Source organism: Pseudorasbora parva, chromosome 3, assembly GCF_024679245.1.
Source record: "Pseudorasbora parva isolate DD20220531a chromosome 3, ASM2467924v1, whole genome shotgun sequence".
In the NCBI taxonomy this organism is placed as follows: Eukaryota; Metazoa; Chordata; class Actinopteri; order Cypriniformes; family Gobionidae; genus Pseudorasbora; species Pseudorasbora parva.
The window spans coordinates 11688407-11715631 of NC_090174.1; the positions used below are offsets into that span (position 1 = coordinate 11688407).

The following is a 27225-nucleotide window of genomic DNA, read 5'->3' on the forward strand; positions in this document are numbered from 1 at the left end:
TCTCCTGACCTGAACCCCATCGAGAATCTGTGGGATATTGTGAAGAGAAAGTTGAAAGACGCAAGACCCAACACTCTGGATGAGCTTAAGGCCGCTATCGAAGCATCCTGGGCCTCCATAACACCTCAGCAGTGCCACAGGCTGATCGCCTCCATGCCACGCCGCATTGAAGCAGTCATTTCTGCAAAAGGATTCCCGACCAAATATTGAGTGATAACTGAACATAATTATTTGAAGGTTGACTTTTTTGTATTAAAAACACTTTTTTTTTATTGGTGGGATGAAATATGCTAATTTTTTGAGAAGGACCTGTAATGCATTTATGTTTTAAAATGCTAAACACAGGCAGGAAAATGTTAAACACAACTACCACACAGGTGTCATCGTTTACACAAAACGACTCAAAATTGTACACACATTTCTAATGATGTAATCTCATATCAAACCAACAGTACATAGTACAAGTCACTTCAGAGAGTCAAAATTGTGCACTGAATGTTGATACCAACAATGGATGAAAACAATATAAGAGGGAGAGGAAGAGTGTGTGTAAGGAAAGAGCAAGGTGTGGAGAATGTTGTCAGGATCTGGCACAATAGAGGGTTTTTACCTTTGTCTGGCAAGAAATGACTTTGCAGAAATGTGTTTTGTCAAAAAACTGTTCATTCAGTCATATGCCCCCGAATACATCGATTAGGCATAACATTATGACCACCTTCCTAATATTGTGTTGGTCTCTCTTTTACTGCCAAAACAGCCATGACCCATCGAGGAATGGACTCCTGGAGGTGTGCTGTGGTATCTGGCACCAAGATGTTAGCAGTAGATCATTTTAGTCATGTAAGTTGCAAAGTGGGACCTTCATGGATCAGACTTGTTTGTTCAGCACATGCCACAGATGCTCAATTAGATTGAGATCTGGGAAATTTGGAGGCTAAGTCAACACCTCAAACTCTCTTCGGTAGGTGGTGCTTGTCAAAATAACACCCACATGAATGGCAGGACCCAATGTTTCCCAGCAGATGTAAAAGAAAACATGATTAATCAGACTTGGTTCCCTTTCTTCCATGGCTCCGTGGGCAGCCATTCAGGTTTTTTTTGTTTTGTTTGAATATATATTAAAAAAAATATCAAATACTATTTTTATATATTAAAAAAAAAATGTTAAAAATAGTGATTTATTTTCTGTGAATTTGTGTTTTTGCAGATTTCCCATTAATTTCCTATGGTGGTCATTTTTGACTGAAGAGCACATCTGGGAGTATTTTTTTTTTTTTTTTTACAACCACTTAGCTTGCTCGAATCATTCCCTCAAATTTTCACCAAGGTCACTAAGTTTTATATCATTCTGATGAAGATGTATTTTTAATAATTCAAAATGTGTTTCATAGGTTCAGTTTTTCATGTGTATGTGTGTGTATATGTGTGTGTGAGTGTGAGTGGATGTGTCAATATCACACTCTTGACGTTTTAAAATGTCATCCCTATACTGCTGTGTACTTTTTTTCAGCATTGTGGCTGATTTGTAGATTGTACACACAAATATTCAGCAAATTTTTGTGTTTTTGCCGATTTCCCATTCATTTCCTATGATCGGTCATATGACCGAAGACAATGAACGCTGCTTTTTTTTAACACCAATTAGCATGCTAGAATCATAACCCCTTTTTTGTGTTTACATACATAATGCTAAAAAAGTCACCAAGTTTCATATCATTCTGATAAAGCTGTGATTTTTAAATTTTTAAAACAGAAAATTTTTTGGTCAGAAATGACCGAAGAGCACCAGGACAAAGGAAAGTAGGCTGCTTCCAGAAAACATATAAAGATAACTTTAGAGGTTTAATTGCCATTTGCCATCTCAAAATTTTAACTTCCATCAATATTATGACATAATTATATGCCCCCCCCCCCCACACACACACTGCATAAGGGTTGAATTAAAAAAAGAAGGCAAATGTAAGTGCACATTTTAATAACAGTCAAACAGTGAAATTGAAATATACAAAAGTGTTATACAAATAAAAAAGCAAAGAACAACCAAACAATATCTAGATAATATTAATCATACATTAAAGCTAAAATGTGAAACTCAAGGCACTTCAAATGCTTTGGACAAGGCTGCATAAAAAAGTGTGAAATATTTATATTTCACACCAGGATTATAAAATGTTTTCCCTGCCAGAAATCCTTAGAAAAATTCAGAAACACAAAACTAGGTGCATGCAGAAATATATATAGAGAACTGTAAACTGCTAAAACAGTCCACTAAATGTTGTCTCAAAATAACTGCACAAATCAGAGCCAGCTTGACCTAGCGCCTAAATTATCGATGAACCTTCAGCATAAAATTACATAACAGTGACACAAGTTTCTAACAAAGCAATATGTAAACAAAGTATACAAATATCAGTGGTTTTTAAAATATATTTTTTTGTTGTGTGAAGTTTATTTGTCGTTATCAATTCACATAAAGCCAGATTTGAACCTTCATCTCCAACAAAATTAGAATCAAGACTTTGCACAGAAAGTAAAATAGGGTTTCATGCACATTAAAAGCTCTGCTGAAAATGCTGAACATGTCTGCCATGCTTTTCGCAGCAAGGTTGCATATCTAAACAATGTGCCGTTACATATTAGTGCTTTTTCCCTTCAGTAATTAGCAGTGAAGAACTATTCACAAGCCCTTTGAACATTAGACCATGAGAAGCAGAATAGTGGTCCTCTGCGTTCTGCCTCCACGTGAGTGCAGGTTGTAAACATTACAGAATGAAAGTTTCCTTTCTTTCACAGAGAACTCTCTCGTCTGGGGAGTTATGAAGTGAAGCTGTTGCTTCCGATGCACTGGAGCTCTTCAGAGGTGCTCAGTGGTGGTATGACGCAGTGTTCCAGCGGTACCAGGATCTGTAAAATTCATCATATGTCAATTTGCCTTCTTCTTTAATTAACTTTATTACACGGCTCTGTGAAATACTTGATTGTGATTGGTCAATCGCGCATTCCAGCGGTATGTTATTTCCAGATAACAACCACTCATCCGGGTACTACGAGTTATCTTGACCGGTACTACTTCTACGCTTAACACTGGCGCCATCTTGTGGCTGTTAAATACTTAAATAGCCATGGCCACACGTGAAACGTGGAGCACGTTATTTGACGGACAGCTGCATTTTTTATGGACTTCAAAAACAGCTAAAACTACTGCTGGGATTAACGTTAGCCTGGACTTTTAAAATATAACTCCGATTGTATTTGTCTGAAAGAAGAATGTCATATACACCTATGATAACTTGAGAGTGAGTAAATCATAGGCTTGGTTTCATTTTTGGGTGAACTAACCCTTTCATCATTCTTTTTTAACATTTAGCAGCAATAGATGAAGGCTTAAAGCAGGTTGGAACTGTTTTCTTCGCGGAAGCTTTGAGTAAGAGCTAATAAAATATTTAATCTCAAGACAATATTTTGTGTCTAATTTATTTGAGACTAGTAGCCGTGTAATAAGCGGGATAATGTACACCCAGCCTGTTGTTATGCAGAATAAACCCCTTCAACAACTGGCTGGGTGTACATTATCCCTTACAATGATTATTGCCTTATGATGCTTTTCATGCTTTCCTTTTCCTTTAGTGTGTAATGTATCTGTTTGTGCATGTATACAATCTTAAAGTGAAAGCGACATGTGAAGGCCAAGTATGGTAACCCATACTCAGAATTTGTCCTCTGCATTTAGCCCATCAAGATAGTGCACACACATTAAGTGTAGTGAGTAGGGCTGTCCTCGACTAAGGATTTACACATTCGAATCAGAATTGTCGAATCTTTCTATGGCCGACTGATAGTCAAATCATCCATGTGTGTGTGAATGGGTTTGGAGGGGCATGACACTAGTCAGCAGGAGGTAAAACTATTTTTATTTTCCTTTACACACTGCACACAGCAACAACTTTTAATAAAGCGATCAAAACTGCCTGCCAACTGACAGACAAACTGACAATGGCTTTCTTATTTAGGTTTAAATAGCCTAAAAGGTAATGTGGTGGATAAACATTAATAAACCGTTTTCTCATAACATGTTAAAGCCGCGATCGAATTACAGAACATCACAAAAATATATAAAAGAACATTTTGATAAATAAACCTAAAAAATACCTGCCTAGAGAGGAAAAGAACACTTTGAGTGCGTTTACATGCACGTTCTGAAGCCGATCGTGAAGGACGCAAAGCTCAGCCCCGCGCCTCAGGATCTCACACCGCCACCTGACGCGCACATTATATACACGCGAGCTCAATTTTGAATTGACTGACAGATGAGCTGCACGAAAGCGCTCGTGGTGTGGCAGGATTTTATAACAACTTCCCGAGTGGCTGCGGACAGGCACTGAATGCTGCCGCCGGTGTGTGTGTACACTCATTGAACGTGTTCTAATTTTAAAGGCGCGGTGCGAAGCTCCGCGCACTTAAAGGGGTCGCACACCGATGCTCAGCTCAGCTCAGCGCCGCGACACGTCTTTAAAATATTGAGCACCCCCATATTGCCAAAATTGTATGATCCTCATTTCATAACACCCACGAAGATTCGACCGTGAGATCGGTGGTCGAATCAGGCTCCGCATATCGATGCATCGAATCTTCGACTATTCGGGGTCACCCCTATGTTCACGCTGTATTGTTTGATATCAAACCACACTGCGCTTGCTTCATCAGAGCAGAAGCTGTTCCCCGACGCAAGAGAAAGCGGCAAAATGCATAGTGTTGCTCACCTCACTTTTATATTTTGTTTTTAAAATTTGTTTATCTTTTCTTTCCCCCTCGGTAGAGATCGCGTTCGGGGCGGGTTGCCCTCGGTAGAAATCGTATTCGCGGGGGCACTGTGGCGCGATTGAAAAGCGCACTTTCACTTTCAAAGGGGCCACACGCCGTTTCATGCTATGTTTGACAGACTTAAGTCACTGAGCACCGCAACTGAAACAGCAGCAATCATTTACAGTTCCTCCTGAACCACAACAACTACCTTATACTGTGTTCAAGCCATAATTCCTGTCATTTGGAAGAGATGGAAACCTGTGACGTTAAACTCTGAGCAGTTTGTAACTTTAATTTATTTGTTTCAAAGGCAACAACATCAAAGCCGAAATTAATCTGCAACAGTCAGATGGTACAGGTCAGGGCTCTGTAAGTTATTATTGTAATGTTATATCCTTTGAGATGTGAGGTAGTTAAACGCTGTCTAAAGCTTTTGTTTGCTACCTGCTGCATGCATTCATGTTTTTTAAAGAAGGCGTGGCTTTGAAGAGCATCCTGAAGGGAGGGTGGGATCTTAAGCTTTCAAAGCTAGCTCCCTGTTTTTATTTTCTCTGAAAATTGCCTACCCAACTTTAAATAGCGGTTAACTTACCGGATTTAAAGGGTTAGTTCACCCAATGAAAATTCTGTCAGTAATTATTAACCCTAATGTTGTTTGACACCCGTAAATCCACTGTAGTGTCATTTCCTATGATCTTACACTGTTTTTTATTTTTACACTGTTAAAGACTTGGATTCCCATCCTAAACACGGACAAAGTTTCAAACACTAAGTTGGACGTTTGATGGAGTATTTCTGTGAAAAAATACTCCTTCCGGTTTCTCACAAGTTTCAGAGTTTTTTTCTAGTATGGGTTGGCTTGACGTCAACAGAGCGGAAGGTCCTTGTATGGGCCGTACGGGCTCTTCTCCCGGAAGGGTGCGCACGCGTGACTAGAGCGAGAGAGCAAATGCACGCCCCATAAACACTGCTCTCAAGGTGCAGATCCAGTCGTCCGTGAACACTTATGTCGCACCGCGCTCCACTTTATTCCTATGGGTGACATCAAACGACTTTAATGCGCCCGCATAGCATTCCAGGAAGGTCACACTGCATTTGAACCGATTTGAACGCAGAAATGACGAGAAGCATCACAACATCACGCTTCAGTCGCGTCGCAAAAGTGGATCTCCACGGTCTCTGCTGCCACATGACTTAACAAAATCAACAATGTTACCAAAGAAGTGTGTTTTTGACGGAGCGGTCCCAGCGATAAAGGTTCACGGTCATGCTTTGGAAGCAGGCGGTGTGTAAAACTGCTTCAAATGTCTATGTTGGCTATCGTCGTGTAAGTAAACATCAGTAAAAAACACGATCGTGTATAGTTAATTTATCAATGGAGCATGCGATGTATGGTGTGTTTAAATACATTTGTTTAGCTGACTAATTTGTCAGTTTTTTTATTGTAAAACCACCCAAACATAAAGCTAGGCTAGGGGACGTTCTCACAAAGCGTGCTTCTTCATTCAAATGCGCTAACGTTACTCAATTGTTTTTTTATACACTATCTGACATTCAAAACCGTTTTGCTTGCTACTGCTAAGGTCGCATACAATAGTCCATAAACCAAATCATGTCATTACCACGAGTAAACGCACACAAATGTTGACAGGCCACCAAACAGCTCCTGTTCAATTTATTTAATCCTCCGGATCTGATTCTGGATCATATATGTATTAGTTGAATCTGATTGATAGCCATGGTTTATTAGAGTAACGTTTTCTTTTCCACGCATGACGATGTCAGCTTTCAGAAGCTCTCGTGCAGTAGCTGTGCGCTCGTCATTCTTCAGCTCGATACGCCTCCATCCGCTCGTTTTTTTCCGGAAAGACTCGGTACAGCCTATCTTTCTTTTATAAATATAATAAAACTAAAGACTTTTCGGAGATATGAAGGATGCAATACTACTCTATAGGTACTCAAGATTGACGTGAGATTGACTGAAACTGAGTGTTTCACCCCCCCTTTTAAAGTGGATTTGGATATGGTTTGCAGGTGCGAGTTGACAAAACATTGTTTATATCATCCAAACAACCGAACTCTGGTATCAATTGAACCTGGGTTCACACCAAAAGTGCTAAGCACTCTTAGAATCTGACTCAAACTGATAAAACTGTTAAAAACCATCAACATTATTAACTGTTTGTGCTTACAATTGTTTTAGAAGCAAAAGTTCACTATTATGGTAAGGAGTGTTACATTTCAGACACGCTTCAGGTGTTTGGCCAATCTCAAAACTCTGGGCTTTTCAGAAGGAACTCAATCTGAGTGTTTCAGACAGACTGGGGCTAGAGGTGCTGGAATAACGTGCAGTATGTAAAACATTGTTTTTTTAAAAATTTATATTGAAGTAGGTTAACTTATAAAATAAAGATCTTTTAAAATAGCATCATATGGTCTCTTTAAACATTAGATTGCTGCATGTGTGAAGTAATTTAAGGGACTGTATTTGATGTGGTTATACCCTGTGGTATTGAACGCCTGGTTGACCCCCTGTGCCGTCAGTGGACTGGATGTGGTGGACAGAACGCTGGGGGAAGAGCCTCGACTGGGGCTGTTGGGGGAGGAGTTTGATGAAACTGCAAGAAAAATGTGTTATAACCTCAGAAAACACATTAAGGTTATAAATCCAGGGTTTGTCATCCCACCAGCTCTATACTTACCCCCTCCAGATGCGAGTGGACTGTATGAGCGTGAAGTTGAAGGCTAAAACAAGAAATGAATCAAATTAGTGGGAAATTAAACCAGGGTGGAGAAACACTTACACCGCTTTAATCACAAACCCTCTAAACCCTCACAGTTTGGGGAGGATGATAAAGTTATAAACATGCCAACATGATTAATTATTAATTTAAATGGATTATAACATATGTCTATCCATTTGTCCCATTTATTTGTGTAGAGATAAAAATGGCAAATGGCAAAATGACTTCCAGTAAGGTTGTTTCATGTTTTTAAAAAGAAGACTTTTATGCTGAACAAGGTTGAATTTATATACAGTAAAAATAGTAATATTGTGAAATATTATTACAATTCAGATTTTAAACCTTTTTGAGATTCTTTGAAATAGAAAGTAAAAAAACAACAACCATTTATTAGAAATATAAATCTTACATTTTAAGAAATTGTATTGTCACTTTTGATAAATTTTATGACTCCTTGCTAAATAAAATATTAATTTATTTTATAATATAATATAATTTACTGGTGGAAAATATTACCAATTCTCAATGTTTTATTGAATAAATATCAACATGGTATCAAATATTGTGCATGGTAGTAATCCTCAGAAATCCCTTTCTTCTGTTTAATAATAGTTTAAAACACTGTTTAATAATAGGCCAGAGGAGAACTGGCACTCCGACTGAGTCTGGTTTCTCCCAAGGTTTATTTTTCCCCATCATGCCCTGATGGAGTTTTGGTTCCTCGCCACTGTCACCTTTGGCTTGGCTTGCTCAGTTGGGGACACTAAAATTAGGATCTAAGTTATTCAACTAAATATACAAATTAAATGTATTAATTAGGTCATATTTAATTCTATAAACTATCCAAATCAAACTAGCCAAATCAAATGTTGTTTTATTGTCCTGTTTGACACTGTGAAGCTGCTTTGAAACAATCGGCATTGTAAAAGCGCTATATAAATAAAGTTGGTTGATTGATTGATCTGTTCAAAATGAGATCTGTTGCTCTATCCATGTTAAACCTTAGATTATTAGTGATAAAACTTGATGGCCACCATTTTAGGTTATACTTTTATGACAGTGTGTCTCAAAAAGCATGTCACATATGCATTATGGATCATGTTCACGACCATTTTGCAAAATTTCAGGAGGAGCTGAACTGGAATGTTAATAATTTATTCGGGACTAGATGAATCATTACTAGAGGAAACCGACAGACACCCATCTCATTCAGTACTCACCAGACGAGGGTTGTAGTTGTGAGACTTCATGGGCGAAGTGGAAATGGGGCAGTATATCCTCTTCTCTTTCTGCCGCCGGTTGCAGAACCAAACCCGCACTACTTCCTTCTCCATGCCTAGCTGCTCTGAGATGAGTGTAATCTCTTCAGAGTTGGGTTTTGGGTTCTAGATAGGGAATAATGTGTGTTTATGCATCACAGCCTGCAGGGGGCACTGACAGCAAACTGATGCACTTTGTCATTACTGAAAAAGACCTGCTACACATGTTAGTAAGTACAGTTTACCAGGAGCAGGTTGGAGACTGTCTTAAGCAAGCAGTGACATCTATATTATTTTCTAGTTTAGGATTAAACCTCCACATGCTAATGCAAACAGTTGACTTAAATAATTTGTGGCAGATTACAAATGCAACAAAATGATATAATACTTCTATAAATGATAAATCAATGGAAACACTTTACAATAAGGTTCCATTTGTTAACATTAGTTAACTATATCAGTTAACGTAAACTAACAATAAAGAATATAATTATTCATCTTAATTAAATTAAATTAAAAGTAAATTTCAACATTTCCGTTGCCGGTCACGATGACCTAGGCTGCATTTATTTGATAAAAATACAGTAAAATATCATTAACTTTCTAAAGAGCTGTTGTTGTTTGAAAATATTTTAAAATGCAATTTATTCCTGTGGTGGTAAATCTGAATTTACAGCATCATTATGCCATTCTTCAGTGTCACATGATCCTTCAGAAATCATTCTAACTGTCATGGTTTGCACTTAAATATTAAGCAACATTGACAATTATAAGAACCATTATTAATAATTGAGCACCAATAATATAACTGGGCAGCAAGGATCATGTGACACTGAAGATTGGAGTAATGATGCTGAAAATTCAGCTTTGCCACCACAGGAATAAATTATATTTAAAAAAAAATTTAAAATAGTAAAATTATTTCACAAAATTATTGTTTTTACTGTGTATCTATCAAATAATTGTAGCATTTGTGAGCACAAGAGACTTCTTTCAAATGTATAAATAATGTTAATATTATTTAATGGCCTTGAGCCAATGTGACCTAACAATGAACAGTTGCAGTTTGGTTAAACAATATTAAAAAAGATTAACAAACACATGTGCTGCTCATTGTAAGTTAAAGTTAGCCCTTACTGTAAAGGATGGGCCAAAAATATTAATCATTCTCGTGTATCAAATGCTCTCTACAATAAGAAATTCTCTCTCCCTAATATTACCTCGCAAGACTAGCAATAATAAGCAGCAAATTATGTTCATATGAAGCATCTGAAAAGGCAAACTAAGTAAAACAAAGTAACAATGTCAAACTCACATCTAGAAAGCGTTTCTCAAGTGTGAGCTTGATGTTAGTTTCAATGCTTGTTCTCTTTTTCCTCTTCCTTCCATAACCCTCCATAAGGGGCGGTAGGGTGGTGGGGTTAGTCATGGAGTCGGATGGTGAGTTCTCTGAGGTGAGGGAAGGGAAGGCTTAATATCGCAGGTGAGTACAGTCCACAAAACAAATACCTAATGATGCTTACAGAAAAAAAAAACATTAGGAAGTTCTGCCCACAAGAGGGCACTGCAGCACATACCTGCATCACTCAGCCACTTCTCTAGCAAGGGCTTGAGCTTGCACATGTTTTTGAAGCTAAGATTGAGAGCCTCGAAGCGTGAGATGGTAGTCTGACTGAAGTCATTTCCATACAGCTTTCCCATGGCTAGACCCACGTCGCCCTGCAAACAGATAATAGTTTTTTTAAAAGTTAAAAGACGTTGTTACAAGTTAAAAAGTTAACTTTTTTAACTTTAGTTAGTGTGTAATGTTGCTGCTTGAGCATAAACAGTATCTGCAAAGTTACAGCGCTGAAAGTTCAACGCAAACGGAGATAGTGTCTTTTAAAGTTATGGCAGTTTATTGCCTACAAAAACGGCCGGTTTGGGCAACAGCGAGCTTCTTCCAGGGTTGGTGACATCATAAACCCTCGCTAGTCACCGCAGATGTGACTTCTGCCTGTAATGGTTAGGGGCGTGGCATTTCCAGCAACCTGTGCTTGGCACTTCAGCCAATAAAAATATATGAAACTACATTTGGCAATCTAACCAATCTAAGACCATTGCGCTTTTCGGAGGGATGGGCTTCATAGAAGCAGGAAGCAAACAAGTTGTTCAAAGGACAGTGGAGACAGCGGTGTGGAATAAAGGTCAAATATAAGAAAAATACGGCGTTTAAAAAAAGAAGAAGTATTAAGACATGTTATATATTGCACCCCATAAACACAACCAAGCCTAGAAAAAAAACATGGAACCAGCCCTCTAAGATGCAGTTTAGTTGATCGGATCACAAGTAGACATTCCTGTTTACACACAGTGTTTTAATCCATCTCTTATGTTCACTTTCAACCACTTCTGTCCCGATTTCTTTGAGGGGAGGGTCTATGGGTGGGTAAATGTGGGTTTTTTCAGATCTTTTTATCTAATGGGCAAAATTAGCTCAGGCAATTTACATATGAACACACCCAGAGATGATGGAAAAACACACAGAGAGAAGCAGCTTTCATTTCTGCTCTGACAGCTGCAAGACCGAATGTGGGTGTGTTAGAAATCAGAAATGGTGAGAGAACATTGTGCTTGGTGCGGTTTTCGTCTTCAAACCACACATCACTTCAGCCAAGCTGACAAAATTTAAATCCTGTCTGGCTAGCGTGCTTCCCATAATGTTAATGTATTTATCAGTAGGTGGAGAGTAGACGGTCTATGAGCGTTTAAACTACGGAAGCTATCCGGTTAAATGCATTTTTGACTACCACTGGAAGTGGTTAAAAGTGGACACACTCAAAACGTTGTTTACACTTGTATTTACCATCATCCAATTGTGAACTGTTCACTTGTGAACAAAATTAATCTTAATGTCTCCTTTTCTGTTTAAATTTGATTGGCTAATACCCACATGAAGTTAAATCGAAAAGACAATTGAAATAATAAAATAGTAATAACCAACACTGTCACAATATAGGTGAAATTCATTAGTCTGAAAAAAACAAATAAATACATACATCATAAATTTTGAGTAGGTATGCTTGTTTATTCACTGATATGTAAAACAAAAAAAGCATTCTTATTTGAGCTAGATAATTTTTTTCATTAGAAAAGCTTTACTGTTTGACCACTCTGTGATAAAACCTGGTTACAATATGTTTACAGTTGAGGTCAGAAATATTAGCTCAAATATGATCAAAGATGGCTGTAAAAAATAAATCTGAATTTTTTATTCTTTTTATTTTTCATTTTAAAATATAATCTTTCATTGAAGTAAAAGAATTGAAAGTGGGCATAAATCACATTGATCTAAGTATTGCATTTGCATGAGGTAAAGTTTAATCCCAATATTGCCAAAATTATGAGGGTGCGTGTAAACGCAATCTGAATATAATTTTATCATTTCTGTCAGTACTGCAAAAATTATGCAAAATCAATTTGCAGGTATTGATATTTTCAATATCTATAATTCAATCGCGATCGCTCTTTTTTATTCGTGATCACAGGGCTTCACTAAACAATGTACATTAGGGAAAAATATTGCTATATTCACACATTTACTTGTTACATTAAGATAATATGTCTTCTGATATAATTGCCATATTTTATTTGTTTTTATTTAAATTATGCAATCTGATGAGAATTAGACGGCTTCTAGTTCTGAAATTGTATACTCTCTTGGGGAGTTACTTATTTTGACATTACTTCAAGGCCACTAAAAAGTCTTATTCTTATTCTAATAAGATTCTAATATTCTAAAAATAATCTAAAAATCTTATTCTAATAATTCTTATTCTATATAATGTGAATGTGAATGTGTGTAGTGTGAATGTAATCTGCACATAATAATAATAATAATAATAATAATAATAATAATAATAATAATAATAATAATAATTTGTTACATTTATATTAGTGCTTTTACGTGGAAGGGGGGAATCTCCTCAACTACCACCAATGTGCAGCATCCACTTGGATGATGCGATGGCAGCCATATTGCACCAGAACTCCCACCGACCAAACACCAGCTTATGGCGGAGAGGAGACAGAGTGATGAAGCCAATCAGTAGGCATATGTATGGCAAAGATTATTAGGTCAATTTGGCAAGGATGCCAGGGTTATACCCCTACTATTTTTCGAAGGACATCCTGGGATTTATAATGACGACAGAGAGTCAGGACCTCGGTTTAAGGTCTCATCCAAAGGACATATTATATTGCACCTCTGTTTCTCCAAAAAGAAATGAATTACTAATTACTTTCCAAATCCTATTTCAACCTTGACTAGTTAAGTGATTCAAGGTTAGACATGAAACACCTCTTCTAATTCATTCAAATAAATAATATAAAACTGCAAATTATTCTTATAAACTGACCAAAGTATTACAAATGCTACAGGATGGAAATGATACATAAAAACACACCTTTTAAATTTAGACTTTACATTTTGATGTTAATTCCACTATTGTATTATATGAAATAGTTCTATAGCCTAAACACAGTATTTAGTTCAATTACATCAAAAGTAACTGTAATAAAATTACAGAAACAATCTGAGTAATCCATTACTTTACTTTTTCAAGGGAAAGGTAATAAAATTACAGTAACTAATTACTTAGGAACTAGTTACACCCAACACTGGTTGCACTTCCAATGGCAGATTCGCTATTTACATTGTGGAGTTTGCGAGTGGGAAAGACTGAACGCTTCTCTAGAAAGGAATCCTTTAATTTTTTATATTTGCCATGTTTGTGCTTCTGTGTGTAATAAGCAGAGTGTACGCATGTTGTGCAGCCACCTCAATGGTGCAGGGGTTTTCAGTTGCCTCAAAATAGCAACACGCCAACAGTGCGCCTGAACACACCTCGTTTTCAGACCAGAAATAGTACAGCGGTTATGTATATTTTCAATGTGCTTTAGCCACCTAATTGACTAAATGTCACTTAAAACGAGTGCCAGTGAGATTTCATTTTTTAGAAACGAAATAGACAAGAGATATTCTGATGATTGCTTTCCAAACTCATCAGAAGCTGATGATACTAAAATATACATGTAAAAGAGTTATAAAACCAGGGACAAAATCTTACCTGGGTAAAGCCTAGTTTGATGCGTCTTTGTTTGAAGGCTTTGGCAAACTGCTCCAGCTCCTCCAGGTCATTAGGCTCATCTTGTGGTGATCCCATGTGTTTAGGGACTTGTAAGTGAGACATATCCAGGTGTCCATCCATAGAGGAGCCAGCCAGGCCTGTCCTGCCCATTGCCTTATGAGAACATAAAAAGCCATTAGAGTCCAGGTAATCAGTTGTTATCACTTTTGTTTGCTTAAGTTAAATGCTGTTTCTATTATTGTTTGGGTGCATGTCTTTTATAGTTTTGTCCTTTTCTCATGCCCTGGAATTATGCAAATATGTTAATGCCATGTTTTTTTTTGCACACCACCATGATAAAAATTAATTGACGGGCCTACCACTACTGACTGAAGTGGGAGGTACACCCCCACACACACACTTATTTTTTTTTAGAATTAATCATAAATTATAATTTATCAGCTTAAAAAGTCATCCTGTTTTGAAATAGGACATTTCATTACCATGCAAACAGTACTTTGAAGGGTCAGTTCAAGCAAAATTGGTCGACATTAATGTTACTGGGAACGGCCACAAAAACGTCATATTCGCCTCGCCATACGCTTTACCTTTACTCTTTGTAATGATTATTATTTATTTTTGATTGGTGACGTTCTGAAAAGTTGCCAAGTGTTGTTCTTTACCTCTAGTAAGTTATCAGAAGTTTTAGAGTAAAGAAAGCGTCTAACAAGGTCTATGTACATTCATTCTAATTACTTGTTTTCCCCCACAGCATATGGCGAATACTCCACATAGGAAGAACACACAACTAGTTACTGACCTGAGGCAAAAATACACATTTCTGAAGGTGATTGACACCATTCTTGGGCAGTCCAATAATTACTGTCAGAGCCGCTGCAGTCAGACCCTTCTCGGGCAGTCTCTCAAAAAGTGCGCTGTAGTTACTTTTTTCACCACAGGTTTGCATCATGGTTTACGTAATAAAATGTGGGGCGCTGTTGAGCTGGGGAGAGGACTCAGGCACGAGGCACCCACCCTGGCATGCCTGCCAAAGTGCCAAAGCCATACGTTCAATTTTAATATATCCTCTGCTCACTTTGCGACTGAAAAAAGTCTAGAAAATCCGAAAAAATATTTGTTGCAGAGTTCTGAGCACATTTGCAATTAATTATTGATTCAGTTTATATAGAGGTCTATGTTTTAGCTAAGGCACTTACTATGCTTGACAAAACATTGTTGGAAAGGTTCCATGAGACTCAAGATTCCATATTTTCCTACTGTTTTGTAATAAAATTGTTATTACTGTTATTGTGACAGAAATATATTTTTAAAAGGGTGCCAGGAACCAATTTTTTGTGATATCAACTTCAAATTGGGAAAACAACTTGGTTAGACACATGGCTTTGGTTTTTTAGCTATTTTAAAACCTAAATTATTTTGTAAAATATGTGACCCTGGACAACAAAACCTTTTATAATGGTCCATTTTAAAAATAAGCTTTCTTTTGATGTATGGTTTGTTAGGATAAGACAATATTTGGCTGAGACTATTTGAGAATCTGGAATCTGAGGGTTAGCAACACATATTACATATGTGTTTTTTTTTTTTTTTTTTTACATTTTTTTACATATTTATGGTAGGACATTTACAAAATATAATTATGGAACATGATCTTTTTACTTGATATCCGAATTATTTTTGGCATAAAAGAAAAATCGATAATTTTGACCCATATAATGTACTGTTGGCTATTGCCACAAACATACCCATGCGACTTATGGCTGGTTTTGTGTCCTAAGGTCACATATATGAATAATCTGCAGGGTCTCTTCTTTAAAAAGAAACCCCAAAAAAAGAAACCTTATCTCTGTATTCCAAATCATTAAGGAATTACAGCGATTTAAGTTTGGTTGGAGGTGCATTCTTTACGTCTATGTTCTAAAAGACGGGGTGACAGTTAACAGATTTAAATATCATAGTATAAAAATATAACCTAATAACCAAACAGTCAATTTGTATACACTACCAATCAAATTAAGGTTTAGGGGTATTTGCCCAAATGTACATTTCTTTAAAAGGTGTTGGAAAAGGAAGCAAAGCTATAAAACAGACAAAGAGTAAAAAAGAAAGACAGATAGTTTTGATTAAACATTTCTTGGGCACTATATTTCATATAGTTTTGGTGACTTATAAAAAATAATAATAATAATAACATTGAAGAATAAACAGGTGTTTTGGGAACACTTTACAATAAAGTATCTGTTAAAGGGATAGTTCACCCAAAAATGAAAATGTTATGTTTATCTGCTGACCCCCAGGGCATCCAAGATGTATGTGTTTGTTTCATCAGTAGAACACAAATAAAGTTTTAACTCCAACCGTTGCTCGTATAATGCATGTCAATGGGGTATTTTTTTATGAGTCAATATGAGACTCAAAAGACATAGACATATGAATCCATATTAAACCCTATGGCTCGTGGCGACACATTGATGTCTTAAGACACGAAACAATATGTTTCTGCGAGAAACACAACAGTATTTTTTAGTTTTTTTTAACCTCAAATACAACACTATGTACAAACGCCGTGACTGCGCCATCACTTCCTGCAAGTGAGGTCAAAGACACGGTGTATCTCAATGGGATACAAGCAGCGGAAGTGATCTCTTGCGTGTATCTCTATCATCCATATCGTGTAATTTGACCTCACTCACAGGACGGCTGATGTACATAGTGTTGTTTTTGAGGTAAAAAATAATATAAATACTTTTTGGTTTCTCACACAAACCGCTCGTATTGTGTCTTAAGACATCAATGTGTCGCCATGAGCCACATGGTTTAATATGGATTTGTATGTCTATGTTTTTTTTTTACTCTCATAGTGTCTCACATAGAAAACACCCCATTGACATGCATTATACGAGCAACGGTTGGAGTTAAAAATCTTAATTTGTGTTCTACTTAAGGAAACAAACACACTTACATGTTGGATGCCCTGGGGGTACGCAGATTAACTTCAAAATTTCATTTTTGGGTGAACTAACCCTTTAACAATAGTTTACGATCGTTCTTTAAAATATGTTAGTTTGCGGTCAACAGAATACATTTTTACTTACAGGTTTAAAACAAAAAGAGGGTGAGAAAATATGACAGAATTTTCATTTTTGGGTAAAAAATAACCTTTTAACCATTAATGATATGATATATGGAATATGTTTTACTGAATTAACCTTTCTAAATGTCCATGTTAGGTCATAGTTCATTAACTAATGTTAACAGATACAACTTTTGATCTTAAAAATGTATTTGTAAATGTTGAGAATAACATTAAGATTAATAACTGCTTTAAAAGTGTTGTGCATTATCTGTTCATGTTAAGAAATGTTTACAAATGAAACCTTATAAAGTGTTTCTGGTGTTTGTTTGTTTTTACATTAATTCTTTTTTATATTTTTTATTTCAAGAAATATTCCAACATTATGCTCTGTGTACCTGAGGAGTGAGTGCGAGACCAGGCTGGTGTGGTAAGAGTCCTGTCTGAGACTGGGATGGCAAGGAAAGCAGATTTGGCTGCAGAAGTGCTGGAGGAAACAGCATTCAAACATGTATGTACTGTAGTTAAGTCAAGAATAACTTTCTCTGTGACGCGTACTGATGAGCAACATCATCCCTATGATCCAGTACATCCACTGACCTTGGTGCCCTGATTGGGCCTGTGAGAGGAGAAATGATGAAGGAGAGGACAGGTGAGATCCAGGCATCAGGACAAGCTGGGGCAGAGAGTGCAGGGATGGCAACTCCTAAAAAAGACCAATCGCCAGTGATTACACGCATGTCTTATCTTTCACCACAATTCCTCTTTGTTTGAACTTCAGAAGACTAAATCCCACGAAAACATTTTAGGTCACATTGCATCCAAAAAGAAAAAAAGAAGAGAAGTTTATCAAGATGTTTTGAATTATGACATAATTTCATGACAGTTAAAGGGATAGTTCACCTGAAAATGAAAATCATTTACTCACCCTCAAGTTGTTCCAAACCTGTATGAGGTTATAAAAAAAAATACTACTACCATCAACTGTTTGGTTACACACATTCTTTAAAATATCTTCTTTTATGTTCAACAGAAAAGAGAAATTCATACAGGTTAGGAACAACATGAGAGTGCGGAAGCCCTAAACCGCAAAGTAAAAGAAAGGAAAAAAAATCTGGAAAAATAAAAATAATTAACTCTAGAATTTCGAGATTAAAGTCGAAATATTTTGAGAATAAAGTTAATTACGCCAATGAGGCTGTGTTTGTAATTTTGACTTTAATCTCGAAATAAAGTCAAAATATATTTTGAGAATAAAGTTTAAATGTATTTTGACTTTATTCCGAGATTAAAGTCAAAATTATAAACGCAGCCTCATTGACGTAAGTTACAGCCCTGCGCCAGCTGGCAGTGTATTTGAACAGGGGGCCGAAAACTTTCATCACCCATATAGAATACACTTCTCTACCTCTATATTGTGTTTTTCTTGAGAACTAATTAAATAATGGCACCACCAGTTTGCTTTGTCGGCATGTTCTGGGGATCATATTTCAACAATTACACACCAGAAAATGTTGTAATGTAGGATTTCTTTTGAGTATTAATTTACCTCTACGTGCTCAATTTTGTTTAGAACTTGTGAAAAAAAAAACAATGGCACCTATAAAAATATGTATGTATGTATGTATGTATATATACACCTAAAGTATTATTAGGAACACCTGTTCAATTTTTCATTAATGCAATTATCTAATCACATGGCAGTTGCTTCAATGCATTTAGGGGTGTGGTCCTGGTCAAGACAATCTCATGAACTCCAAACAATGTCAGAATGGGAAAGTAACGTGATTTAAGCAATTTTGAGCGTGGCATTGTTGTTGGTGCTAGACGGGCCGGTCTGAGTATTTCACAATCTTCTCAGTTACTGGGATTTTCACACACAACCATTTCTAGGGTTTACAAAGAATGATGTGAAAAGGGAAAAACATCCAGTATGTGGCAGTCCTGTGGGTGAAAATGCCTTGTTGAGGCTAGAGGTCAGAGGAGAATGGGCCGACTGATTCAAGCTGATAAAAAAGCAACTTTGACTGAAATAACCACTCGTTACAACCGAGGTATGCAGCAAAGCATTTATGAAGCCACAACATGCACAACCTTGAGGCAGATGGGCTACAACAGCAGAAGACCCCACCGGGTACCAAATACAAAAAAGAGGCTACAATTTACACAAGCTCACCAAAATTGGACAGTTGAAGACTGGAAAAATTTTGCCTGGTCTGATGAGTCTCAATTTCTGTTGAGACATTCAGATGGTAGAGTCAGAATTTGGCGTAAACAGAATGAGAACATGGATCCATCATGCCTTGTTACCACTGTTCAGGCTGGTGGTGGTGGTGTAATGGTGTGGGGGATGTTTTCTTGGCACACTTTAGGCCCCTCAGAGCCAATTGGGCATTGTTTAAATGCCACGGCCTACCTGATCATTGGTTCTGACCATGTCCATCCCTTTATAACCACCATGTACCCATCCTCTGATGGCTACTTCCAGCAGGATAATGCACCGACCATGTCACAATGATCGAATCATTTAAAATTGGTTTCTTGAACATGACAATGAGTTCACTGTACTAAAATGGCCCCCACAGTCACCAGATCTCAACCCAATAGAGCATCTTTGGGATGTGGTGGAACAGGAGCTTCGTGCCCTGGATGTGCATCCCACAAATCTCCATCAACTACAAGATGCTATCCTATCAATATGGGCCAACATTTCTAAAGAATGCTTTCAGCACCTTGTTGAATCAATGCCACATAGAATTAAGGCAGTTCTGAAGGCGAAAGGGGGTCAAACACAATATTAGTATGGTGTTCCTAATAATCCTTTAAGTGAGTGTATATATATATATATATATATATATATATATATATATATATATATATATATATATATAATATAAAAACCTGTTAGAATGGAGTACATTATGACATAACATCACATCTCAGTTTAACATTATGTTCCTTCATACTTTTAAAAAGAGAAGACATTAAATCCGTTTTGGATGCATCAATCTGTATCCAATCATTTGGCCAGATCCCGTGATTTCCTCGGATATAAACTAGCTAGCTACATCCAGTCTGAAAAGTGTTTTTGCCTGTAAAGTCTATTCCTGTGCAGTATATTTTGTAACATCCTAAGAAGCATATGCTATGTTGGTAGACTAAATTTCGTGCTGTAAAATTTACTTTTGAAATCCTTGATAAAAGAAAATAGCAACTATTATAGATCCATGTCAGAAGCAGATTTCCAGTGCAGATCTTTACTAAAAAAATATTACGACTTTATTCTTGAAATGTTTTGACTTTATTCTCAAAATGTGTTGACTTTAATCTTGAAATATTTTGAATTTAACCTCTGAATATTTCAAGAATAAAGTCGAAACATTCCGAGAATAAAGTCGAAACATTTTGAGAATAAAGTGGAAATATTTCAAGAATAAAGTCGTAATATTTTTTTTAGTAAATATTTTTTTTACTTTGCGGTTTAGGGCTTTCGTATGAGGGTGAGCAAAGGATTTTTTTATTTAATTTTTATCATTTTAAGTATTTTCATTTGTGGGTGAACTATCCCTTTAAGCACACTTTGCCCAAAATATAATTACCATAATGCCTTTTTTTAATTAACATTTTTATTTGTTAATTTACATTATTATCAGTGGCCATTCTAAACAGATTATTTTTTTACTGTATTATATAAAAATGGCATACAATTATTTCTTTATGATTGAAATTATTATAAATTAAAAAGCATTTAACAAATACTGCCAATTTATAAATACTTAAATAAAACAAATAATAAATATTAAATGTATTATTTTTCCCCTCATAAATACTTCAATAATAAAACAAATATTTAATATATCCAATTTTCTCACATTACAGTATATATATATATATATATATATATATATATATATATATATATATATATATATATATATATATATATATATATATCTGTTGACAAAAATCTGTTGCTTAATTGGTGCTTAAAGGGATAGTTCACCCCAAAATGAAAATTCTGTCATTACTCACCCTCCAGTTGTTCCAAGCCTGTATGAATTTCTTTCTTCTGCTGAACAAAAAAGAAGATGTTTTGAAGAATGACTAACAAAACAGTTGATGGGCCCCATTGACTTCCATTGTATTTTTTTCTCTCTCCATGCTGTGGAAGTCAATGGGGCCCATCAACTGTTTGGTTACCCATAATCTTTAAAATATCTTCTTTTGTGTTCAGCAGAAGAGAGAGTTTCATACAGCTTTGAAACAACTTGAGGTTCAGGTAAGGTAAACCTTACGCTATAGGGAAATATAAAAAAAATCATTGTCCTTGTGGGCACATTTTTTGTCCCCATGAGGAAAACAGCTTATAAATCAAGTTTGTACATTATAATTTTTTTTTATATTTTTAGGAAGTCCCCATAAAACTTGAAAACACAACGTGTGTGTGTGTGCGAGTGTAAAATATATGATCCGAACATGCTCGTGATAGGTTTACGGATTCTCTCTGACTGAGTTGAAAGACGTACCCCAGTAAGCTGGCCAACAGGCACCGGTGAGCCCTGAGTTAAGTGGCATGTCTTGTGCGACGATCCAGAATGGGGTGAATCGTTCAGGTTCTCAGTCTTAATCTGTACGTGAAACAAAGAATTCGTTAGATAACCCAAGCCTGGTGAACATTTCAAGATATGGAGTTATTCACTGTTGTGCTCTGGTCCTCAGGCATGTGTGTTTGTGTGTGTATACATGCTCTCTTTGTGTGTACTCAGAGACCAGTAAGGCTGCAGGACTCGTTCTGCAGAGGGCCTTTAACAAACATTCCTTCCCTTCCCGCAGGCACAGTATGCAAATGCACTTAAAAGCCCGAAGCTAGTTCCTGTGCACGAAAGTTTTCTCTGCCCTCACCACTAGATCATACGACAGGCTGATCTGAAGACCTAATGAAGCTTATTCATTATGACTGTGTCTCACATAGTGTAACACTAGATAACTTTTGTAATCTTTCAAGCCGTTTCCCCTTGAACTCCCAGAGTTTCACCTCATAAGAGGAGCAATGTGCTGCTCAGAATACCCAACCAGTACGTTTCCAGATGATGAATATTAAGTAAAGCCAAGTTTGTACTCACTTGTCTGGTAAAGTCAATGCCATTTTGTTCAATATCTGGAAAAGGAAAAGATAATCACACTTAGCATCAAAGCAAGAGTTATGCATTAACATTCATGGAGGGATCCAGCTAATGTTACACAACATCTTAGTTTTCGTTTACACTTGTATCATTATTTCTTTCAATGGGTTTTCATGACTCATAATGCACCATACCATAAAAACAAACTCCCAAATGTTCCATTAAACTGAGCGAGGAGGGTTAGCCAGCGGTTCAAAGGTCGTCAATACCAGGTAATCTCTCTTCATTTGAAATTCAAATCTATCTCTATGAGGCCGTGGTTAGAACGGCACTTACTCGCTCCACAATATGGAAATCTACCCTTCTCCTGAGCCAAACTTCCAGTATGGAAATCATCAGATCATGCAAATGAGTTTCCATGGCAACTTTTAGAGGCCTTCACATTTGAATACTTATAGACCTCCAGGTGCATCTCTCTCTCTCTCTCTCTCTCTCTCTCCCTCTCTCTCTCTCTCTCTCTCTCTCTCTCTCTCTCTCTCTCTCTCTCTCTCTCTCTCTCTCTCTCTCTCACACACACACACACACGCACGCACGCACGCACACACGCACACACGCACACGCACCTTCAATATTATGATTATAAAACCTGCTGTAACCTATTTCCTCCATTTTGATTACATCATATTTCTATAAAATCCCAGGTTTTAAGTTCAGCATGGTTATAGTCATCCATTCATATGTGTTTGTACATAAACCGTGATACTTGATAGCTATTTTGCGTGTCCAAAACTATAAAATGTCCTTAAAGTTACAAAACAGTGAAAGAAAAATAGATTTAGATATACTTTAGTTTTCATGCAGGTTCACATGAAGATTTTTGTAAACATGAATGAAATTTCTTTCGTACAATTCAAATATTTGTAGTTGTCACGTGATCTGATGGGACATCTGATAGGTCTAACCTGAACCCTAATCCATATCCAAACATTTCACACCAAAGAGGTGATGGAACATAAGTGAAATATATATATTTAACATTGAGGGACAATGCACTGCTCTCTCTGAATTCTCATTTATCTGAAGTTCCTCATTTGAGCGAGATAGTTCCGTACTGAAGCCATTGTAACCAGACCACGATTCAGTAGCGCCTGAGGCTATGAGCGCTTCACTGCAAACAAACCGCCACATACATCCTGGTAGACTTCACATCCATCAGCCTGCACACATCCCACACCTAAATGCCTAATGTATTCAACAAAACAGAAGTTACAAGAAAGCCTTTTTTTGTAAAAATCCATATTTATGGGGTGACAAATAAAATGTAAAAGGAAAATGTATAATGCACTAAACATTACTTCTAAGGTTGGCACAAAGCCATTTACACAGACTTGCCTGAGAGCGTGACCAGTGTCCCATCAACACAAAGAGTTAAACTTTTGGTCATAACCACAAACGGTTATTGTAAAGAAGCCCGGTGGCAGTTCGTGAAATTATGATCCTCATTTCAAGTGAATGTAAAGGTGAATCACAAACACTGTTCACACACTCAACAATGGATACAATGTTCAAAAAAAAGGCTCAATAAACTGAAATATGTCAGAAAATAACCTATATAAAATCGCATTTGGACATAAAAGCAGTGAAATTATTAAAGAAAAATATTAATTTGATTTAAATTTGTAATGTAGCACAGAATATAGTTTTTAAATATCGTAAACGTCCCTTATAAATGATAAAATTTTCCAACTTTAAGTAGCATAAACAGAAAGCTATAATTGGCATATAACTGATTGAAGAATACTTCCATGTTATTTACGTTCAAACGTCACCATACATTAGTTAAGAGGTAATTGTACCACTTCAAGGCAACTGACAATATCCCAGAGAGTGAAAAGGCTCCTTACCAGCTGGTTCATGCTGAGATTCTGTCTGTTCAACAGCCTCTGTGCTCATCTTAATATCTGTAATGATAAATACAGCTGATTTTCCTACAGGATCACAACTTTATGCAGACACTGAGGCAATTCATGCCCGGGCCCAGCCAGTAAAATGATCTTGAGGTTTATTCTAATGTGTCCCAGCTTTCAAATGCTCTCCTTTATGTAAAGGGCTTGTTGTAATATTCATAAGAGCAAGGGTATCCCCATTCACCACAATCACTCTGTCTCTCCACCCTAATCTCTTCTAGTCAAAAACATTTAAATCTGTCAATATCTAGAGCTGTGAACAGGTACAATGCAAAACAATATGATTCCACAAAACGGTCACTGCTTGAGAAGAGAACAGGCATCTGGGACATGATAAACAAGAAAAAACTTTGACAAAGTATGTCTACACTTACCTTACCGAAGCAAAGCTCCACGGATCCAGGCTCTGTAGATTAGTTCTCTGCTTCAGTGCTGCTGTTCTCGGGTGAACTGTGTGAACCTTTCTTTAAAAAGGTTCAGAGAAACACATTTAGCAAAGTGGGTTAGTAGAAGAGCATTCACCTCTTCAGTATCCCACACCAGCCGATAGACACGTCATTTGCATAAGGCCCTCGTGTGTCCTATCCACACTCTGACTTTTTGCATAAAACAACAATAGGCAGACAGCAAACTTCGAAAAGCTTGAGAATAAGAGCATGAGTATTCTGCCTGTGTCTATGTACTTTAGCAAACTTAAAGTGTGCCTGGTCTTTGATTGAACATGGCATAACTATATTTATTCAGATGTAGCACTATGCATAAAAGCTGGATTTATGATGATATTTAAATGGCTTTGTAAGAGAATGGGTTTGGCTGAATAAGTTAGATAGGATACATACAGTACTGGTCAAAAGTTTGGAAATATTACTATTCTTAATGTTTTTGAAAGATCTCTTGTGCTCATCAAGCCTGCATTTATTTGATCAGAAATACAGATACAACAGTAATATTATAAAATATTACAATTTAAAATAATGTTCTTCTATTTTAATATACTGTCAAATATAATTTATTTCTACAATGCAAAGCTGAATTTTCGGCATCTTTGCTTTTTTAGAAATTATTCTAATATGCTGATTTAATACTCAGTTATTATCAGTTTTGGAAACATTTGTGCTGATTGATATTATTTTAGAACCTGTGATACTTTTTTCAGGATTCATTGAGGAATAAAAAGTTGAGAATAACATAATTTATTCAAATTAGAAATCAAATTAGAAATCTATAAATCAGTTTAACACATCCTTGCTAAATAAAATGTATTCTTAAAAAATATAATAATAAATACTGACCTCAAACTTTTGAACAGTATTGTTATAAAATATGTCTAGGCTTTTTTAAATAAATGCTGTTCTTTTTCAACTTTTTATTTATCAAAGAATCGTGAAAAAAAGCATCATAGGTCATATATATATATATATATATATATATATATATATATATATATATATATATATATATATATATATATATATATATATATATATAGCAGCACAACAGTTTCCAACGTTGATAATAAATCAGCATTTAATGATTTCTGAAGGATCATGTGACACTGAAGATTGGTATAATGATGATGCTAATTCAGCTTTACATCAGAGAAATAAATTATATTTCAAAATAGAAAAACGTTACTTTAAATTGTAATAATATTTCACAATATTGTTATAATTTATATTATTTTTTCAAACATGTAGGTCAAAAGTCTGCCGCATAATTTCTGCCAGGGTTACAGGACAGTTCATTGCAACAACAGATGAAGAGAGTTCTGTGGAAATCTAGCAAACCTTACAATCTCTTGGGTTTTTCCCCAACACAATTCTGAGATCATGTAATTAAGTCCATTAAGCGTTTCATCGACTAATGTTCATAAACTGGACCTTGAGGTTTTATCTCCCCCACGGCACACACTATTTCACTGAATTCGCCCACAAAGGTTCGCATGACTCCATATCATGATGATGTACGGGTGTAGGCTAGTGTTTGGTACTCATTAGCGCGAAACAGTTCTTTCGAACCAGTTCAAATGGGTTGAGTCATCCCATTAATCTTTTATGGAAATCGGTCATAATGCAGTTAGTGTGCACAGCTGCGTTTTGTTTTAAGCGAATGCCATAGCTTGTGTTTGTGCAGATGTTCGCTGCATTTTGCCTGGTGGTAAAACCCACCTCTAGATTAGGCTACATAAACATCATCGTCACGCAGCCATAGTGAGTCACAGAAACTATACACAAGAGGGCAGCATTCAGTCTCTATCAAACGAGGAGACACAATGCTCGCATAAAGCCATTATTGACAAATTGGAAGATTTGTTTTATATTTTATTTTTTTTATTTTATTTTTTGGCTGATTTTACAGTAGTGCATAGTTGAGAATCGTAATACCGCAGATCATCATAACAAAAGATGCAACAATAATAACGCACACTATTGAACACAATGGTATTGAAATACTTTTGCTAATAGTAATAGTAATATGTTTTTAATAATGTTTTTAATAAAAACAAAAGTTAATACTTGTTCAAAACAATCAATTTAGCAAAGTTTGAACTATTTTCTGATTATTTTGATGAATAAAAGAATTCATTTTTGATCAAAAAGTATACTATCACTATGTTGTCTACAATATTTCATGCTCATGATTGCAATGACATAGCTTTATACGTGAACTTTTAAAATCAGTTGACAGTTGGATTTAGACTCATGTGAGTTCCCAAATGAGCATGGAAGTCTTTAAAACATTTTGAACATTCATTAAAGGTGCACCATGTAGTATTTTTTCAGTAAAATATCCAAAAACCACTAGGCCAGTGTTATATATTTTGTTCAGTTGAGTACTTACAATATCCCAAGTGTTTCCAACTATTTATAAATTGTGAGAAAATTGCTATTTTAACTAAGGACCCGGGACGTGTCAGCATAGCAGTTGAGGGAGTCGCCTGTGAATTGCGTCATATCTGCGTTACCCTCAGTTTTATTTGGCAGAAGCGCTTTACTCTTAGCAGTGTGAACATGTCACAGCAGCACCGAGTGAACACACTGAGTAACGTCATAACATCTTTTTAAACACACTTGAATGTATCTAATATGATAAACAGAGCTGCTTTACCTTATAATCATGACCGGAA

The 27225-nt window shown here is 36.2% G+C and overlaps 1 protein-coding gene across 2 annotated transcripts; it reads right to left on the bottom strand.

Annotated features, from left to right (window-relative positions):
• Positions 1-1954: 1954 nt before the first annotated feature.
• On the bottom strand, positions 1955-27225 carry pou2f3 (POU class 2 homeobox 3). Of its 2 annotated transcripts, none has more exons than XM_067437803.1 (14): positions 27207-27225; positions 24473-24558; positions 24036-24092; positions 22132-22166; positions 21535-21636; positions 17609-17714; positions 17407-17495; positions 13915-14088; positions 10384-10525; positions 10122-10255; positions 8768-8932; positions 7506-7548; positions 7307-7421; positions 1955-2904 (listed from the first exon to the last, which is right to left on the bottom strand). In XM_067437803.1, the coding sequence occupies exons 3-14, from the start codon at positions 24082-24084 to the stop codon at positions 2865-2867; spliced, it is 1194 nt and encodes a 397-aa protein (XP_067293904.1). In that variant the 5' UTR covers positions 24085-24092; positions 24473-24558; positions 27207-27225; the 3' UTR covers positions 1955-2864. The 2 variants fall into 2 exon arrangements, with proteins under 2 accessions (XP_067293904.1, XP_067293903.1); XM_067437802.1 differs by lacking the exon at positions 27207-27225 and adding an exon at positions 26267-26289 and having other exon boundaries at positions 24473-24562.